Raw genomic sequence first — 21,093 nt, forward strand, 5'->3', positions numbered from 1 at the left:
CCCAGGGGGCGCGCGAGTGAAGGATTCTGGGAGGACGTCCCAGGGACGTCCTCCCAGAATAACTCCACCGCGCTATAGACGTCTTTTGTCTATGGCGCGGTGAGGAAGTGGTTAAGGGGGTGTGACAGGGGGCATGTCCTATGCCTAAATACGTTTGTTAGTAGTTGTCCCTCATTCCCATTTCAAAATGTTGGGAGGTATGCTGCAGTCATAAAGTAAAGCACTGTGGCTGCAGCATGTGTACACCCCCATGTGCTGCCTTGTCTGATTAGGCCCCTTTCACACGTGTGCGACCTGAAAGTCATGCGATTTTGCTGTGACTTGAAGCAATGCCTGTGTCTATGGACCTCAAGTCGCATCAAAGTTGGACCAAAGTAGTGCAGGGACTAATTTGAAGTCGCATATATATGAATGGTACTCATTGGAAATCATAGGATACGACGTGTCATGCGACTTTGCAGGCCCAAGTCACAGGATAAGTTGCATAAGTGTGAAAGGGGCCCAAGGGTTTATTCGTGCAACATGCTGTTTTTTTTTTAATACAAACTTTATTGAAATGAAAAAAAGCTTATTTGGCTGCAGTGCTGTGAACCAGACATACCAGAGAAAAGACATTTTGCTTTGTCATGAGGTGGGACTGTACTGGAATAACCACCCAACACAGTCCCACCACATCTGGTATGAGTATGACCACTTGAGTTGCCACCCACCTACAGAGCTGCGCAGCTCCCATCTATCACGTGACCTGTCAAATGACTTCTGCCGCTCAGCCCCTCCGTCACACATCTCTATCCCGCCCTCTATCCTACCAGCGCTTCACACTACGACTGCACTAAGTTGGTGGGTGTGGTTTATCTGACAAGGCACCGCCTCATGACCTTCTTTTTCACTACCTATTTGTTCCATCCCCGCCTTTTCCCGATTTTCACCAATCCCATTTCTGGTTATGTCACCTGACCCTGCGCCCCGATTGGTCTGTATCGCTGTCCGTCTGGCGGTGGAAGCGCTCGCTATTGGCTGAGGGTGGAGGAGCGGGTTAGGCCGGAGCTGTCAGTGATTCTCCCGGTACCGGTGTTCGGGTGATGGCGATGAGGCGGTGAGGAGATTCCCGCTCATGGGATATGGCCACCATGGAGAAACTAATGAGAGCCTTCGAGTCCCTGAAATCCTTCCAGCAACAGCAGCTTGGACCGACCGTGCCTGAGGAGCTGCTACCCCGAGCGTGAGTAGAGAGCCAGGGACCACAATACCGCCTCCGGGCCCTAATGCTACATACACAGGGGCCCTGACATGCTGCATCTCATCTGGCCACCAGGAACATCAATGTACACACACAGGGGCCCCAGCAACATTAATGTACACACACAGGGGCCCCAGGAACATCAATGTACACACACAGGGGCCCCAGGAACATCAATGTACACACACAGGGGCCCCAGAAACATCAATGTACACACACAGGGGCCCCAGGAACATCAATGTACACACACACAGGGGCCCCAGGAACATCAATGTACACACACACAGGGGCCCCAGGAACATCAATGTACACACACAGGGGCCCCAGCAACATCAATGTACACACACAGGGGCCCCAGCAACATCAATGTACACACACAGGGGCCCCAGAAACATCAATGTACACACACACAGGGGCCCCAGGAACATCAATGTACACAAACAGGGGCCCCAGGAACATCAATGTACACACACAGGGGCCCCAGGAACATCAATGTACACACACACAGGGGCCCCAGGAACATCAATGTACACACACACAGGGGCCCCAGGAACATCAATGTACACACACACAGGGGCCCCAGCAACATCAATGTACACACACAGGGGCCCCAGGAACATCAATGTACACACACACAGGGGCCCCAGGAACATCAATGTACACACACACAGGGGCCCCAGGAACATCAATGTACACACACACAGGGGCCCCAGGAACATCAATGTACACACACACAGGGGCCCCAGGAACATCAATGTACACACACACAGGGGCCCCAGGAACATCAATGTACACACACACAGGGGCCCCAGGAACATCAATGTACACACACACAGGGGCCCCAGGAACATCAATGTACACACACACAGGGGCCCCAGGAACATCAATGTACACACACACAGGGGCCCCAGGAACATCAATGTACACACACACAGGGGCCCCAGGAACATCAATGTACACACACACAGGGGCCCCAGGAACATCAATGTACACACACACAGGGGCCCCAGGAACATCAATGTACACACACAGGGGCCCCAGGAACATCAATGTACACACACACAGGGGCCCCAGGAACATTAATGTACACACACACAGGGGCCCCAGGAACATCAATGTACACACACACAGGGGCCCCAGGAACATCAATGTACACACACACAGGGGCCCCAGGAACATCAATGTACACACACACAGGGGCCCCAGGAACATCAATGTACACACACACAGGGGCCCCAGGAACATCAATGTACACACACACAGGGGCCCCAGGAACATCAATGTACACACACACACAGGGGCCCCAGGAACATCAATGTACACACACACAGGGGCCCCAGGAACATCAATGTACACACACAGGGGCCCCAGGAACATCAATGTACACACACAGGGGCCCCAGGAACATCAATGTATACACACAGGGGCCCCAGGAACAACAATGTACACACACAGGGCCCCCAGGACCCTCGATGCACGCGCACCCCGGGGCCCCAGGGCCCTGGAGGTGCCCTCTTCACCTTGACTTTACACTGGGGAACCTGGGGTGTTGATGGTTAGTAACTGGTGGCCCCCAGCCCACTGGTGACCAATACCATGGGCCCACAGGACCCTGTCAATGAATGCTTTAGGGCCCTCTGGTGAATAATTACCCCACCACCCTGTCAGCAAAAGCTTCAGGACCCCATGATCCCACCTCAAAGCCCTCCAGCACCCTGGCGACCAATACCTTTGGGGGCTCTCAGCACTTAGGGGACAAATTCCCAGGGACCACAGGGCACCCTGAGGAGCTCAGAATACAGATAAATGTCCAAGTACCCCCAGAACCCACCCCAGGCCCCCAACATTCTAATAGAAAACAACCCTCCAGTACCCACATTGTACATCCAAGGTCCTAACACGAGTAATCCTCCCATGCCGAGTACAGTAGATATCTTCTACGTTGTCTCCTAGGACTCGAATTAGACATACATGGGACACCTGGGTCTACTGGTCCTCACACTGCACGTTCATGAGTCTGCCGGTCCTCGCACTGGGCATACGTGGGGCACCTGGGTCTGCCGGTCCTCGCACTGGGCATACGTGGGGCACCCGGGTCTGCCGGTCCCCGCGCTGCACATACGTGGGGCACCCGGGTCTATTGGGGGTCGCACTGCCAATTCATGAGTCTGCCGGTCCTCGCACTGGGCATACATGGGGCACCCGGGTCTGCCGGTCCCCGCGCTGCACATACGTGGGGCACTCGGGTCTATTGGGGATCGCACTGCCAATTCATGAGTCTGCCGGTCCCCACGCTGGGCATTCCTGGGGCACCTGGGTCTGACGGTCCCTGCACTGGGCAGACTTGGGTCTGCTGGTCCTCGCACTGGGCATGCGCACCTGTCCTCTCCCTGCAGCTAATCTTTCCCCATTACTGACTTACCATGACTTGTTTTGTACTCTGCCTCTGTTTAGAGACTGCCATCTTGATGGAGGCAGGGCTTTGCTTTCTCATGTCGGAAACCTCCAGCAAAGGAGAACAGTGAGCAGCACAATAATGATATCGCCAAATCTCAGGCTGGCATTCAGAGGACGCAGTGCCCTAGATCTCACACTGCAGATATACAGCTATGTGGCTGTAGGCACCCTTGCATAACAGAAATTGCACTGTTATTTTTCAGAAGATATTTAAGACAAAGGGTACATTTTTGGGGTACAGCTTAGACACCATTATCTCTGTATGTTCTCCATAACATGGGAAATCTTCACTGTTTAGCAAATGCCTTGATTGGCTTTATTAGAAAATAGACGTCAAGAAAACACAAACCCCTAATAATGTGCACAAAGCAATGAACCTATGTAAGGGTGATCAAAAGGGGCACAGAGCTCAGCATTCATTTTGATTGTTTCTAAATGATAGAAAAAGTTTGCAGTGGAGGGTTTGGAGTACAGTGGATATAGAGAAGAATCCCCCCCCCCTTTGATTTACCCAGCTGTATTTACTACATCCACGTGGAAGGTCTAACACCGACAGGTCAGAATCGCTGATTTGGAAAAAGGATCACCCCCTTCTTAAAAATGACTTGTAAACGCAATCAAGTGTAGCTAATCGCCTTCTCAATGGCACACAAAGCTTTGACCAACAAAATACTCAAACACAAGTGGGTGATCCTTTTTCCAACTCTGTGATTCTGCCTTTTTTTTTATATTCTGGCATGTTGGTGTTATATCTTTCACTTGGATGTTATAAGTTGCACTTCGTAAATACAGCTGGATAAAACAAAAGTCGTGTCTGTCTTCATATCAGGCTGCAGAGCAACAAAATGTTATTTTAAAATGGGTATTTTTTTTTTCTATACCCACTGTATATTCTATTTATCTTATAAGGACGCAGTTATTGTTGGAAATGGATCTAGAGACAATAGATTGATTACCTCTGTTACCACAGTACTCCATCTGACAATGCCTTCATCTGCTTTTCTCTCTACAAGGACAGCGCCATCTTTCTTCAGGCGTCTTTCAGGATCAGTGTCAATTTTCTAGCTGAGGGATTGCACATTCATGTAAATCCTAGTGTCTGCATAATTCTTTGTTGCCCTCACAACCCATGCTGCAATATCTCATCTTATGACTTGCTACAAGGTTACAATGTACAGCATGATCCCTGAGGGACTAGAGAATGCATTGGCACAGACACTGGACTGGAGCTGAAGGACTTTTGTATAATTAAAAAAAAAAAAACATGGGACTGTTGCTGTATATTGTGACATTCAGGATGTGACAGAATGTCAGTGATTTAAAGCACACATTATACCATAAGTGACAGGTAGAAGTACCGTATTTATCAGCGTATACCGCGCACTTTTTTGCCCTGACAATCAGGGCAAAATCATGGGTGCACGATATACGCCGATACTCGCTTCCCGCACTGTGTTTGAACCACTGCGCCGGCATATACCGAGCGCAGTACACTCGGGTATAGTCGGGCAGGCTTGGCTCCTCTCGCGGTCACGTCCTTTACGCAAGAGGAGCCGAGCCTGCCCGACTATACCCAAGTGTACTGCGCTCGGTTTATGCCGGCGCAGTGGTTCAAACTCAGCGCGGGGATTGAGCGGGGAGGACACCACAATGGACGCCGGACCGGACGAGGCCGCCGATGGACGACGGGCAGGATGCGATGGACGATGGGCAAGACACCGACGAGGGGCATCCAAACTGTTCCTATTTTTTTTTTTCAGGAATTTTTCTTCAAGTTCGGGAGTGCGTGCATTACGCCGTGGCGCGCAATAGGCCGATAAATACGCTAACTATACAAATGTAAACTGGGCACTGCATGGTGCTAGTTGGTCTGATGTGACAATCCATTACAGCAAGGCTGCCCTGGAGACCCAGAGCATGTTGGGTGTCTGCAGTATGCAACCTACAGTGTTGATTCTTATATATATATATATATTATAAAAAAATCTCAAACATGGTATACGTTATACGATTTTCAACACCGCTAATCGATGCATTGCGATTCAGTCTTAAACTATTCTGCATCAATGCAGAGAACGGCTGAATCGTGATTGCATCAATAAGGTTATCTCAGCACGCCCCTGTCAGAGTCCTTCTCTCCTCCTTCACCTGTATGTTTGTGTCGCACAGAGCGGGGGTCTCCTGCTGTGACATGGAGCTTGGATCTGAAATTACCCGGTTGCCACTGTAACATAGTTAAATCAGTGTGATGTCTTTCGCAGGAGCCGTTCCTGGAAGCAGTACTTTGTAACAGCAGCCGCCCTGGGCATTTCAGATCCAAGCTCAGTGTCACTATGGGAGATCCCCGCTCTGTGTGATCCGGGCACTGGTGAGGCTGCATTTGATGGGCACGGATGTTTTTTTGATGAAAACCATGGCCAGTAATCGTGATGCATCGCAGAATCGAATAGTTGCCTGGATAATCATAATGAAATTGTGAGACTAGTGAAGATTCGCAGCACGAGTATACTTGCCTGCTCTGTGTAGTCGTTTAGCGCTGCTATACCGCCTGAAAAACTCCTGCACTGCATACTCAATGTGAAAACCCGAGGGCTTACACACTGAGGCGATGCGCTGGCGGGAGAGAAAAAAATCTCCTGTCAGCAGCATCTTTGGAGCGGTGAGAGGAGCGGCGTTTATACCGCTCCTTCCCTTTTTAAAACAATGGGAAACCGCGGCAATACGCCTCTGCAGAGGCGCATTGCGGGTGGTATTAACCCTTTATCGGCAGCTAGCGGGGGTTAATACCGCACCGCTAGCGGCAGAATCCCGCGGCAAATCTGACGGTATAGCACTGCTATTTTTAGCGGCGCTATACCGCCACCGCGCCTCCCGCCCCAGTGTGAAAGGGGCCTTAGTGGGCCCTGAGGACAGGGTTGATGACCACTGACCTAATCATTTCTTGGCCATCCCCTTTGCTATCTGGGGGAAAAAAAACAATCAAACACCCGTCCACACTTTTGGCTTTGCATGCATTTTTATAAAAACAAATGGTTTGTGTATCGATGATATGTCATATTTAATTTCTACTGTGTGCATTTGTACAGTCAGTCGTTGTTCCTAAGCCACTTTGTAGTTTACGGGAGTCATAGGAAAACATGATTGCAGGACAAAGTATTTTCTAGATTTTTGTTTTAAAAAAAAAAATAGAAACTAAAACCCATAAATCAGAATCCATAAAAGTAAAATGGCCGGTCACTTCCATGATGAAAATGGTGGAGAATGCCAGCATTCCAGGAATGGCATGGTAATAAAATAGAACATTATACCACAAAATATTCCTCATCACCCTATACTTTAGATTTTAGGTGTAGAAATATTTGGTAAGGGCTCATATCCTTTCAGTTTCCACCTGTGTGGTTCTGTGTTATGTGGTTTATCAAAATGCAGTCTGCAGTTTGTTTGTTATGAAAACAGAGGAAAAAACATTCTTCATTTATATTTAATGGTCCAACATGCAAAGCAGAATCAAAATGCATGCAAACATCAAGGAAACTAGACACAACATGCAGGTGTTTTTCAAACCTCTGCAGTAAAATTGGCAGATGGCAGCCGGTCCATAAGGGGCGCTGCCCCCCCCCCCCCCAAAGTTTTGACCAATAGGAAAGATATATAATTGGAATGATTTATTTTTAAAATAAATGATAATGACTAACTTTTTTTTTTTTTTAACTTCTTGGGCCCCTTTCACACGGGGCGGATCCACTGGACAGGCTCCGCTAGCTCAGCAGGAGATTGCTCAACTGATCCCCACTGAGAGGGGGATGACAGGTCCGTCTCTGATTACTGTGCGGAGATGGACCTGTCAGAGCCACGCTGTTCTCTATGGCGAGATCAGATGAAAACAGACGGCATGCTAATTTTTTTCCTTCGAACCCATGCGCTGGACGGATGGAGAAACGTATCGCCACCCATCTGTTTTGAGCGGATCTTGTCTGATCGGATGACAGGCGGGATTCAGCGGACACATCTCCGCTGATATCCGCCTGCCCATAGAAATCGAGCCCTTTCCGTGCATTTCCGAATGGCGACGATCAACGCGGTTCGGCTCCACCTCAGGCCACAAGTGGTACTTCACACCGCTTTGGCAATCCTGCTCGGTTTGCGAGACAACACTCGCAAATCGAGTTAAGATTTTTAGAAATACACTGGTCGTATTGCGAAACGCTCGTTAACCGCAATCCGAGGTTCCACTGTACTTTAGATAATCTGCACAGGTGGTTGAGCGTACAGTAGTTTATTATTTTTTTAGTTTGTGTTTGACTGAGCCTGGCTATGCTTAATAGGCTCTGTGTGTGTGTGTGTGTGTGTGTGTGTGTGTGTGTGTGTGTGTATGTATGTGTGTGTATATATATATATATATATATATATATATATATATATATATATATATATATATATATATATATATATATATATATATATATATATATATATATATATATATATATATATATATATATATATATATATATATACATACATATACATATACATATATATATATACATGATAATATTTTGATTGTCCTGTTTCGGCAAGGCCAAAAAAAAGACTTGCACATACTCTGTTCTCTCCTTGATATGGAGATTTTTGATTGTTTTACCATTATTTGGGTTTGTAAAGACAGTTGATTTTCAGGCTCCCCCCATAGGAAGTCTTGAAAGATATATGAAGGTGGGGGTCTTCCAGAAGGGAAGTTGGTGCAGGTTGGAATTGACTTTAAAGGATTTCATACTCCGCTGAAGGCCCCTAATTCCAGCTCATCACCCTTCTCAATGATTTTCCAAAAATAACATCACAGATGCAGAAATGACCCTGTTCTCACCGCCTGGCTGGGCATGGTCGTCCTGGCATTTTCTAATGGGCACTGCTGTAGGTATATTCTGTATGTCGGGTACAGAAGCTGAGCCATTACTTCTGGCGCTCCCTGGTGAGAAGACATTTGCAAAACTTGCCAAACGCTGGGCAGTGAACAGCAAAGCTGGAGTTATTTTTTATATTTGCAGAATTGATGAGCAGGGTTGGTGCTGCCAGATTCTTCAGAAAATTCAATTCTGAAGGGAAATCTGGCTGTTCTAGGAAGCTTTGCTTTCTCATAATACTGCTTTGCGGATTAAATTCAGAAGTGTCCTTTAAAGCATTTGTATTGCTTGTTGTTGTATTGAATGATCAGACCTGTCACTGTTGGCTGGCCTGTAAATGATTGTTTACCGCAAGGGTGGTGGAGGTGTAGAGAGGTAGCTGCACCTGCCTGCTGTCACCTCTTCTATTGTACTGCTTTGTGTACATCCGCTGCAGAGAAGAACATTAGCATTTGTCATAAAATGGAACATAAAGCGCCGCCATTAAAGCAGAAATTTTGACCTTTGAGAGCCCCATACAGTATTGCTGTCATATGATCATATAAGGATGTCATATAAGGATTACATCAGTGAACCTTCATAGTTGGTGCATCTGTCGCCTACACACAGCACGTCTGTAGGATGAGCCAACACTGGCTGCTGAATTAACTAGTGACATCAGATGAGAAAGGGACATGGGGGTAGACTTAGTGGGCCTCACTCAACCTTTCCATGTCAATTAGCCCATGACAGCTTCCTACAAGTACAAAGGCCCATAGGTATAACGGCCTTGCTATTTTTCTGTCTTTGGTCACTGTGTGACAGTGTGTGACAAGAGGAATCTTATTTACCCCTATGCAGTGTGCTTCTGAGACTTGGAAAAAGATGCAGGCGCTATAACTGGTAGAGGTGCGCCGAATGGGAATTTCTGGTGCCGAAACAGAAAAAGCAGGATGCACTTTTACCGAAAATAACAGTTACAAATAAATGCACACACTTTTTTTTTTTTTTATTATATTCAACTTTAATATGAATTTGTCAGCTCCCTTGTTAAAGGGGGCTTCCAGATGCTGATATCCCCGCAACCACTGCCCAGTTTTGTTGAAAAGAGACCTTTGTCCCCATCAAACATGGGGAGTAAAAAGGTGCTTTGGGGGAGGGGATCATGTTGAGGGCATGCGGCCTGGCATGGTACAGAAGATGGCGGGGTGCTTGCTTGTCTCTTCCCTTTCATGGCTGCATGCTCCTCGGATAAGGGACTGGTATAAATAGAAGAATATATGTGGACAGCCGCACTCCAGAAAAAAAAACAACTTACGGTTGCCTTTATTAGTAAAAAGATAAAAGCACTACAAGTCACAGCAGACAGTGGGATATACAGCTCACGCGTTTCGCACTATGACTAAGCACTAGATATTGGTGCAAAATGCGTGAGCTATATATCCCACTGTGTGCTGTGACATGTAGTGCTTTTATACTTTTACTAATAACGTTTTATTTTTTTTATTTTTTTTTTTGGAGTGCGGCTGTCCACATATATTCTTCCTTTTTTGCTTCATGCATTTCCGGCACCCGTGGCTTCTGAGAGGACATTGATTGCCAATTGCATCCATCTGGAGTGATAACCTCCCTTTCCCGAGGGACTGGTATAGATTTGGTGAGGACGCCACATGCCATTTTTTTTTGTTTTTGGGGTTCCTCTCTACAATCCATACCGAACCCGCATAATGGCATGTGCGATTCAATAGCATTCAATGAACCTGGAATTGGCACCTGCACTGAAGTGCTCAGAAAACGCTCAGGATTCACCGCCTCTATGTGAACAGCTTCAATGGAAACCAATGTTAACAATTCGTGCGAATTGGATGCGGTTCGAAACGCATCCAATTGGCATCTATTTGAATTGGGCCTAAAAGGGGAGTTCGGAATTAAAAAAACAAACATTTATACTCACCTAAGTGGATGTAGCATCGATCCAATGCTGCATCTGTCCCTTGCTGGCTCTGAAGTGGGAACTCAGTGATCAAAGACCACTGATTGCTCAGTTCACCCCCTCTGCTCTGACCGTGACTGTCGGCTCTCTGCTCGCCCCTCCAGAACTCACTGGAGCGCTGGACTGTGGAGGTGTCGGGATCTTTTTGGACCCCCTGGACTTGCTCTGTGACGGCGGGCTTCAGCTTTCGTCTGAAATCTGTTCACAGGAGGGCAAAATGCAATGCGCTCCTGTGATTCATAGAAGTAGGGCCAAAATGTTTCCGTCCTAGGTAACCTCCTCTCAAAGCCAATTTATTGAGGGTCAGTGGGAAAAATCGTTGTTACAATGGTGATCTGTGGAAGGAGTGACCCCTTACAGTTGCGGTCAGAATGCCACCACTTCAGGTAGCTGCAGAGATCATTGGATTTATGACATTGGCTCTTCCAAATGACGTTTGCCCTGGAAATATGCAGGCACCATCAGATGGGTCAATTAACCACAGCTTTGGACGTAGAATCTAATCTGGTTTTATGACGGTTTTTATTGTGTATGTGTTATGGGATAGGTATGTTGAAGAATGCACAATAGCCTCATTAAGTTTTACCAGACAGGAAGTGAAGGAAAATTTTCAAGTCGGACAGACCGCGATTATAGATTTTAGCTTTCCTGTACCTACTTTTGAACATATCCTCACTTTCATAGACTTGGAAAAATAATTGGTGGATTGGTTGGGAATGGGGTGGGGGTTAACATTATTGGGGGTGGTGCCTGGATTAGGCGTACATACCTTAAAGCGGAGCTCCAGGCTCCTTCAGAAATATTAGGACACTTTCCTGTCCACAAATCCAGTGGTGTCTTCACCCAAGCAGATTTTTCTATTGGCTCTCGGGTGTTGCTGCCTCCATCTCGGGTAAGGAAAAACGGGCAGTAAAGCCTTGCGGCCTCACAGCTTGTTCCTCACTGCGCATGCGAGCTGCGCTTTGTGAATGGCGTGGGCCGGGGGAAGGAGGAAGGGGGGTGAACTTCTGGATGCGTTCACCCTGGTGAAGTCAGCCAGCTGGAAGTGGACACAGGTATCTGTTAAAGAGAAAAATAAATGAATCCGTGCAGTGGAAAAAATAAAAATGAAAAAAGTGCCAATATACAATATATTGGGGTTTTTGACGCCCCCTACAGTTAGCTGCCTCTACGTAATTTATTCCGCCTGGATGGAATAATAGATTGAATAGGGTATGAATGTGGGAGTGCCTAAATAAATAAGATATAAATAAGAATGTAGTATAAAATGCTCAAGTATTAATACATGTGCTGAATGTCCATAATCAATAGGTGAATTGCTCTGCTCTCTGTGTCACAATTCAAAAGTGCTTATGCCAAGTGAACTTCTGTTCCAATGTTCCACTCTGTGACCACCTCAAACAGTGCTCTTATGTGGCCCGCACTCACCGGGTACTTCACCCCCTCCTGGGGTGTAAAGCGTTCACAGTATGTGCCACTGTGCAGCACTCTGGCAGTTATCCGTCCTATTATAATCCTGGAGGTTTGCATGAAATGCTTGTTTTTACTGCCTAAATGTGTATCATTCAAGTCTATTCACTTCACTGGGTATATGAGAGGGTTTACAACCACTTTAAGCCACTTAAAATTTTAGCTTGTGAGTTGGCTAAGAAAGGTGCAGGTGATTCTGGGAATAAATGATTTGCCAAAGTTTCAGAAAACTGTTTGTTTATTTAGAGGTCCAGAAATGTACAAATGGTTAGAAAACAAAGTGTGTTCCTGGCAGATAATATTGATGGATGTATTTGTGTCCTATACCAGGTTATTGAATTGGTGATGCATTTGGACAATTAAACATTTCCTGTGTTGCTGATTGTTTTGGTTCTGTGCAAATCTTCTACAGGTCCTCCAAAAGTAGAAGGTTGTAGAATAGATCACAGGAAATTAGTTACATCTGAAAATTCTCTGCAGATTACTTTGATGCGAGAGATACTGCAGCATATCGATGTACCAGGGTTTGGTCGAAGCTGAACCTTCAGGAAGAGAAAGAAGAAAAAAATGTATTTTTTTTTTTTAAATGCATTTTAAATACAGCTAGTTTACATACCTGAATCTATTCTGACATCGCCCTACTCTCTGTACAACAAGCCTTCCCATAGACGGATTTAGGGAATGAAGTATAATCCATTGATCAACTAAAGCAGTGGTCTCCAAACTTCGGCCCTGGGGCCGAATGTAGCCCTTTACTTGCCTCTATCTGGGCCTTGGGGCACTATTGCATCCACAACTGACACCAAGGATGGGGCACTATTCCTCCCACTGACACCAAAGATGGGGCACTATTCCTCCCACTGACACCAAGGATGGGGTTCTATTCCTCCCACCAATATTAATAGAGCAGTATTCCTTCCACTAAAACCAATGAAGGGACATTGTTTACTCCCACTGGCTACAGTACAGCCCCCATAAGGTCAGAAGGACAGTAAACCGGCCCTTTGTTTAGATAGGAGACCCCTGAACTAAAGTACAAACAACCTGTCAGGTTTTTTACACCTGATCACTGCTAGTGGCTACAGCCACTATCGGTGATCATTGTATTCTGCCGGTAGGGAGGGGTCTCCATGCTCCCTGCTGGCAGAACACAATAATGAATGAATGACTTGTATAGCGCTACACATGCGAACTGAATCGCCTCTAGGTGCTTTTTGCAGCCAGTGTCATCCTGGCTGGTGCGGTCAATTACCCCATAGGATCTTGACACGCTTGGGACACAGATTATATATATATATATATATATATATATATATATATATATATATATATATATATATATATATATATATATATATATATATATATATATATTTTTCTACCTGATGGGAATCTCGCACCTTGAAATTTTAGCTTCGCTAGGAGAGACCAGCTTAGCCTTATGCAATGTAGAGGGGACCTGTTAAAGGGGTTGTAAAGGTAAAATTTTTTCCCCTAAATAGCTTCCTTTACCTTTAGTGCAGTCCTCCTTCACTTACCTCATCCTTCCATTTTGCTTTTAAATGTCCTTATTTCTTCTGAGAAATCCTCACTTCCTGTTCTTCTGTCTGTAACTCCACACAGTAATGCGAGGCTTTCTCCCTGGTGTGGAGTGTCATGCTCGCCCCCTCCCTTGGACTACAGGAGAGTCAGGGTACTCTCTACGTTGCAGAAAGGAGCTGTATGTTAGTGGGGACTGTATAGTGGAGCCCCCAGGTACAAATACATTTTTGCTTTAGGGCCCATTCACACCATGTGTGATGTGGTGATGTTGTATGCCGTGGTCTGCTGCAGTAAGACTAAAGCCTCGTACACACGATCAAATTATCAGACGGTCCCCCTGTCACTGGGCAAGGGCACATCACGTGATGTGTATCTTATATCTGACGGGGGCAGAGTAAATGCCATATTCATCCCAGCACAGCTGTGTGGTCACTGTCAGCTGGTTCATGCTATGGGTACAAACCTTTACTGGGGGAGGTTCTTTGGGTTCCTTCAGAAGTCTGTGTTCACTTGAGGTTTCATTGATGGCTGGTTCTCTTTGGGTTCAGTGGTTGGTTGTCTTTGGGTTCCTGTATGGGTTCAGTGGTGACAGGCTCTTTGGGTTCTTGTATGGGTTCAGTGGTTGGTTCTCTGGGTTTCTTGGGGTCAGTGGTGACAGGCTCTTTGGGTTCTTTTATGGGGGGTTCAGTGGTGACTGGCTCTTTGGGTTCTTGTATGGGTTCAGTGGTGGTTGGTTCTCTGGGTTTCTTGGGGTCAGTGGTGACAGGTTCTTTCAGTGAGCCCCAGCTTTGACCGGTGATCCTGATGCTGGTCAGTCATGTGGGTGGGGCCATGTAGGGTTCCCCCAGGCTGAGAGCACTGTAGGGGGACTTCTGAGCTCACATCATTGTGGGTGGGGAAGACCCCAATAGGCTTCACAGATTTTACACAATTTCTGTACTGTTACTGGTCAGAGATGTCATAGCCGTCATCTTGTCATGAAGTCTTCTCATACATAGGATGTGCCCTTAATTTTTTTTTTTTTTTTTTTTTTTTAGTTATCAGACGGGAATTGTGTGATGACAGGCTGTTGTCGGAAAATTCCGACCGTTTGTATGCTCCATTGGACAGTTGTCAGAATTTCCGCCAACAAATGTTGGATAGCTGGATAGCTTTAAAATTTTCCGACAACTGTGTGTTGTTGGATTTTCGGAGCGTGTGTACACAAGTCCTTCAGGCAAAACTCCAAAGTACAAACACGCATGCTCAGAACCAATGCTAACCATAAGACATTAGCAGAAGTTGCCCAAAGGGTGGCGCTGAATAGCTGAAAAAACACATTGTTTTGTGTTTGTTGGTCGACAAATCTTTGCCGTTTTGTATGCAAGACAAGTTCACGGGCAAGGAATCTGACTTTTTATTCATGCTGGCGCTTTTTTTTTTTGCGCAGGAGGACACTGGTCTCTTGGAATGATGTTGTGCAATTATTTTTAACATAAAGATTGTGAGATTGTTGCATAACTCTAACAAAGTAATGTGTATTGTAATTATCTTTCTCCCTGACAAGTAAATAATTGGTTGTACATAAAGGCACAATAATTGTCTTCACTCTTTTGAAGTCTGTTAAATTCATTGGGCTGTAATTGTACGTTGTGTGAGTGTTTTTACTTGTCTTGGAGGCAGCCCTAGAAGAACGTACATAGGACTATTCATCTGAGTGTTCGTCTCATAGTCAAATGTACTTTTTATTCTTTTTCCCCTTAGTTTTCTTTATTGCTGGCTGTATCTCTTTGGGGATATTTTCCTTAAACTAGAATTTCAGGCTAAACCTAACTTGTCTTAAAGGATTTTTTTTTTTTTTTTATTAACAAACATGATTTACTTGCCTCCACTATGCATGCAGTTTGTTTTGCACAGAGTGGCCCCAAACCTGGTCTTCTAGGGTCCCTCGGCGGCTGTCTCGGCTCCTCCCCACAAGAACTCAACACCTTAATGCGAGCTTGCATGGTGTTGAGTTCCTGTAGTCGCTCTCCCGTGATGCAGCCGGCGCAGCTTTGAATTTACGCGGCGTATCTATGGATACGCCGGCGTAAATTGTTGCTGAATCTAGCCCACAGCGTTTTACACTTTTCCTTTTTTTTTTCCCATTATTTTTTTTTTTTATTATTATTTTTTCATTTCATGCTTTTTTTTTTTTTTATCCCCCCCCTTCTTGTTTAACTTTTTTTTTTTTTTATTTATTTTCATTAGCAAATTCTGTTTCTTTTTTTTTTTTTTTTTTTTCTTTTTAACTTCCCCTTTTTTAATTGCTTCCTTGTTTATTTTCTCTTTGTCTGTTTTTCCTTTGTTTCTTTTTCTTACAAGATAGCTTCGCTGCCACACTTCCTTATGCCCCATGATTCGCCTAATGCGGCGCCTGTAAGTCACTGGTTGTGACGACGGCGGTACGCATGTTGGCCTCCTCCACGATCCCCTACAGTGTCCCGTGCGCATGCGCAGGACACGTGGCATGCCGTGATTGGTCGGCGGAGTGTGGGAAATGTAATATTGACACCGCACTACGGTGGGGGTTATGTTATGTTTTTTAGCCACTGCACCCGCACGGTGTCCACACGGACAGGCGATGACGCATTGTCACTGTGGACATGCTGATTTCCCCTAGGTGAGTGTTTTCCTATGTTTTTGTGATATAGTCATTTATCATCTGGACTGAGTGCTGTATGACGTCACGGGGAGGTATGGGGGTGGAAGGAGGGGGAGGGATGATGCAATTTGTTTCACACGCACTTATTGGTGGCTGTTTCTATATATTTAATGTTATTGCACTGACTTTTTTTATCACTTGCCTGACGAAGAGGTCCTGCGTGGCCTCGAAACGTTGCACTTTTTGTGATGTTTTCTTTGCATTTAAAACTTTTAGACATTATATTTGATCTGTGGTGTGCTGGCGAATATGTTCATGTAGTACAACCAGTATGCCCGTAGATGGATCGAAACTAGGGCAGACCCTGCTGAACTGGCCAAATTTTGATCCGTCTATGGCCAACTTAATACACTTTGTTACGTATGGTTAATTGGGGTGTGTCTTGGAGGTGCTTTGAAATTGTATGTTAACTTCCAGACTTGACTCCCAAAACAAATGTGACGTGATTAATCACTTAAGGACCGCTGCACGCCGATGTACGTTGGCAAAAGGGCATACAGGTATGTCCTCTAAAAGATCCCAGCCGTGGGCGGCGCCCGCTGCGGCCGGCATGCTAGCGACCCGGTACTGAGCTACGTGACCGTGCCTGTGGACCCGATCACCGCCGGTGTACCGCGATCGGGTCACAGAGCTGAAGAACGGGGAGAGATAAGTGTAAACCTTTCCCCCTTCTTCTTGGTGGCAGTGATCGTCTGTTCCCCGTCATAGGTAACGACGATCAATGACGTGTCACGCCAAGCCACGCCCTCTACAGTAAGAATCACACACTAGGACACACTTAACCCCTACAGCTCCATCTAGTGGTTAACCCCTTCACTGCCAGTGTCATTTTCATAGTAATCAGTGTATTTTTATAGCGCTGTAGGCAATGAATCAAGTCTTTTCTCTCTCCCGATCCCTCGCTTCTGGGTGTGTCAGATATATGCCCCCCCCATCTGTCACTAGAGAACACTGTGATCAGCAGAAATGTCCAAGTGATCAGGTAGTATGGAAGCGCTCTTGTCAGCATTCCCGATTTTGAATAATTTTTTTATTTTTTTCCCCTCCACTGATAACGGCCTTATAACATTTGTTTAGTCGGAATGAACTATTGCACCATAAGCCCCAAGTAGTCAAATCTGCTAAATGAATGGACACCTTGATGGAGTCGGTGGTGCATGTCACTCCTCTGTGATGTCAAGACGCAAACAAATAAGTCTGGCACTCACTCGCTTGTAACACAAATTGAGTACCAGATTTGTTTCTATTGACATTTGCACCAGTTCAAATAATGGAGGGTATATTACTCTCGTGTCAATATCAGCAAGTGCTATGCTTGTATAAGGTGTGGCTGTTTCTTACTAAACTTGGGACTCTGCATTCATTATATCGGGTCTCCCACAAAACATAAAACATGGAAATGCAATTGGTTTAATAAATATAAACTGCTAAATACCTTTTCTCATGTCAAGTATATATCAGTCTTGGGACTTCTGTCAGTGCCTGGTAAAGCTTGTAGGCGCAGCAGTTTTTTTTTCCCCACGATCGTCCCAACCTGCAGAATTTTTTAACTGTTGCCTATGGAGATTTTTAAGGGTAAAAGTTTGTCGCTGTTCCACGAACGGGCGCAACTTTGAAGCGTGACATGTTGGGTATCAATTTACTCTGCGTAACATTGTTTCATAATTTAAAAAAAAAAATATTTGGGCCAACTTTACTGTTGCCTTATTGTTTTATTTAATTTTTTATTCAAAAAAGTATTTTTTCCAAAAAAGTGCTCTTGTAAGACTGCTGCGCTAATACGGTGTGACAAAGATTTGCGACTGCCATTTTATTCTCTAGAGTGTTAAAAAAAAAAGAAAAATTAATACAATGTTCTAAGTAATTTTCTAGCAAAAAACAAACAAACTGTTTTTAACTTGTAAACGCCAAATCTCAGAAAGAGGCTCGGTCCTTAACCACTTAAGGACCCCTTCACGCCGATATACGTCGGCAGTATGGCACGTCTGGGCACAAGCACGTACCTGTACGTCGCCTTTAAGAGCCCAGCCGTGGGTCACGAGCGCGGCGCCGCGCTTGCAACCTGGTCCTGTTCTCCGTGACTGTGCCCGTGGGACCCACAGACCCGATCGCCGCCGGAGTCCTGCGATCAGGTCACAGAGCTGAACTGGGAGAGGTAAGTGTAAACAAACCTTTCCCCGTTCTTCCTAGTGTGGCTGTCACTGATCGTCTGTTCCCTGTGTTGGGGAACGACGATCAGTGATGTCACACGCACAGCCACGCCCCCCCCCACAGTAAGAACACTCCCTTAGGGCCACTTAACCCCTACAGCGCCCCCTCCTGGTTAACCCCTTCACTGCCAGTGTAATTTTCACAGTAATCGGTGCATTTTTATAGCACTTTTCGTTGTGAAAATTACAATGGTCCCAAAAGTGTCCGATGTGTCCGCCATAATGCCGCAGTCATGAAATAAATCACCATTACTAGTAAAAAAAAAAAAAATATTAATAAAAATGCCATAAAACTCCCCTATTTTGTAAACGCTATAACTTTTGCGCAAGCCAATCAATGAACGATTATTGCGATTTTTATTTTTTGAAAAAAAAAAAAAAAAATGTAGAAGAATACTTATCGGCCTAAACAGACTCTTTTTTGGGGGATATTTATTATAGCAATAAGTAAATAATATTGCATTTTTTTTCAACATTTTCACTCTATTATTGCGCCAAAAATTAAAACCGCAGAGGTGATCAAATACCACCAAAAGGGGGGCTCTATTTGTGGGGAAAAAAGGACGCCAATTTTGTTTGGCAGCCACGTCGCACGAGTTGTCAGTTAAAGCTACGCAGTGCCGAATCTCAAAAAGGGGCCAGGTCCTTTACCTGCATAATGGTCCGGGTCTTAAGTGGTTAAAGTGGTTGTGAAGGTTTGTTTTTTATTTTCTAAATAGGTTAAGCTAGTGCATTGTTGGTTCACTAACCTTTTCCTTTGCTTTCCCTTCTAAATGTTTTTTTTCTTTGTGGAAAGCAGTAGCGGCTGGTGCTCAATTTTTTTTGGGGGGGGGGGGGGGTGCAAACAAACAAAAACAACTATTGCAGCTTCACTGTGCCCATCAAAGGCAGCCACTGTGCCATGCCATCAATTGTCGCCACTGTGCCATGCCATCAATTGTCGCCACTGTGCCATGCCATCAATTGTCGCCACTGTGCCATGCCATCAATTGTCGCCACTGTGCACTGTAAAATGCCCCCCCCTCGGCACTTGCCTTTCTCGGGTCAGCCATCCTTCTTCCACCGTCCCTCGGTGTCTTCTCACGCTCTTGATGCCGCTTCAGCCAATCAGGTTACCGGTAACCAGAACCGGTGAACCTGATTGGCTGAGAAGCCTGTCGGTGTTAGCCAGGGAACGCACCCACGGTGCGTCCCCTGGATAACTATTTGGAAGCCGATTACAGCCTGAGGGCTGTAATCGGAAAGCCTATCGCAGCCACTGACTCTGATAGGCACTTCCAAAGCCAACCAGCTGCCGTTATTCAGATGGCCGGCGCTCACCAAGGGGCCGGCCATCCGAATAGTGGGCGGCAGCGACAATACATGGATTCATGCAATGCATGAATCCATGTATTGTATTCAGTGGCGGTGCAGGAGCGAGAGGGGGCCGCACTCCTGTGCCCTCTATGTACGTACCGCCACTGGTGGAAAGCTTACCGAGGAGAAACGGGAAGTGAGAAATTCAGACAGGGGGGAAAAAAACATTTAGAAGGGAAATCGAAGGAAAAAGTAAGTGAACCAACAATGCACTAGCTTAAAGGAACCTATTTAGAAAATTAAACAACCTTTTACAGCCCCTTTTTAAATGATTAAAGGGGGAAAAAAAGATGACTATATGGCCAGCCTTACAGACATTCCAGTCATTACCTGAGCCTCTTTATCGGTATTGCTCACTGTTCATCATCTACAATTTTTTCACACATGCAACCTGATATCTGTGCTTGGCCAGAGCAGTTTGCCTAGTTTATCATGACCATACAAACGGTATTGTGTACAGCGCGGGATAGTAGGTAAACCTACTAATCCAGATTACTGGATACACAGCCTCCAGTTAGACCTGAACTTTACCATACGCTTCTCCACAATCAGCGGGGTTAGTCCAGGATTCTTTCTAGGCAGCTTACATCTGGTTAGTGGAGCACACATGACATTGTTTGCTGTCATTCATTTTTTTTTTTTATACAGCCTGTCATCCAGGTTATTTTGGTACTTGGTGTTTTATAAACCTATAATGGCAGCTATACAATTCGTAAAATCAAAAGTTTTATTGCGTCTCTATTCCATCATAGCATCCAGTCCGATTTTTTAAATCCTATTTTTATTTTGTATCCTTCCTATTCTAGTAGTAAAAAGGATTCACAAGATTGCGTTGTCTTATTTCACTGCTGGGAGTTTCTGCCTTCAAGAAGTAGTTGGCTGAAGAGAGTATGCTCTGCTGTTGAAAACCTGCTACCTCTGTATCTGACCGCCCGGGCACACAATCATTCCCCACTGAACACCAGCACTTCGTTTACATTTCAGTACCTCTGAGATCTGCGCTCCATCAAGCACACCTTACTCCCCAATGTAATTAGTGGGATGCACTTACCAGTACTTTCACCTGCAGTGTTCAATGTACAGCATAAGCAAAAAAAAACCTTAGTGATCTGGTGTGTCAGCAGTGACCCCCTTAGTGATCAGTATCTGCAGTGATCCCCCTTAGTGATCATCTTTTTTTGTTTAAAGTGGTTTTAAAGGCACGTTTTTTTTTTTTTATTTTTTTTTTACTAACATGCATTATATGCATGAAGCTTAAA

The 21,093-nt window shown here is 45.4% G+C and overlaps 1 protein-coding gene and 1 non-coding gene across 3 annotated transcripts in view; both read left to right on the top strand.

Moving 5' to 3' along the window:
- The first annotated feature begins 964 nt into the window (after nt 1-964).
- Nucleotides 965-21,093, top strand: part of HTT (huntingtin) — a 261,043-nt gene continuing 240,914 nt past the window's right edge. For both annotated transcript variants that reach the window (XM_040335343.1, XM_040335344.1), the window contains exon 1: nt 965-1,222. In XM_040335343.1, coding sequence (XP_040191277.1) covers nt 1,122-1,222 — 101 coding nt within the window. In that variant the 5' untranslated portion in view covers nt 965-1,121. The remainder of the gene's footprint in view (nt 1,223-21,093) is intronic.
- Nucleotides 13,918-14,048, top strand: LOC120925414. Its single transcript, XR_005746688.1, has one exon. It is a non-coding gene; the product is annotated as a small nucleolar RNA SNORA48 (small nucleolar RNA).

Source organism: Rana temporaria, chromosome 1 (genome assembly GCF_905171775.1).
Source record: "Rana temporaria chromosome 1, aRanTem1.1, whole genome shotgun sequence".
NCBI classification, from domain to species: Eukaryota; Metazoa; Chordata; class Amphibia; order Anura; family Ranidae; genus Rana; species Rana temporaria.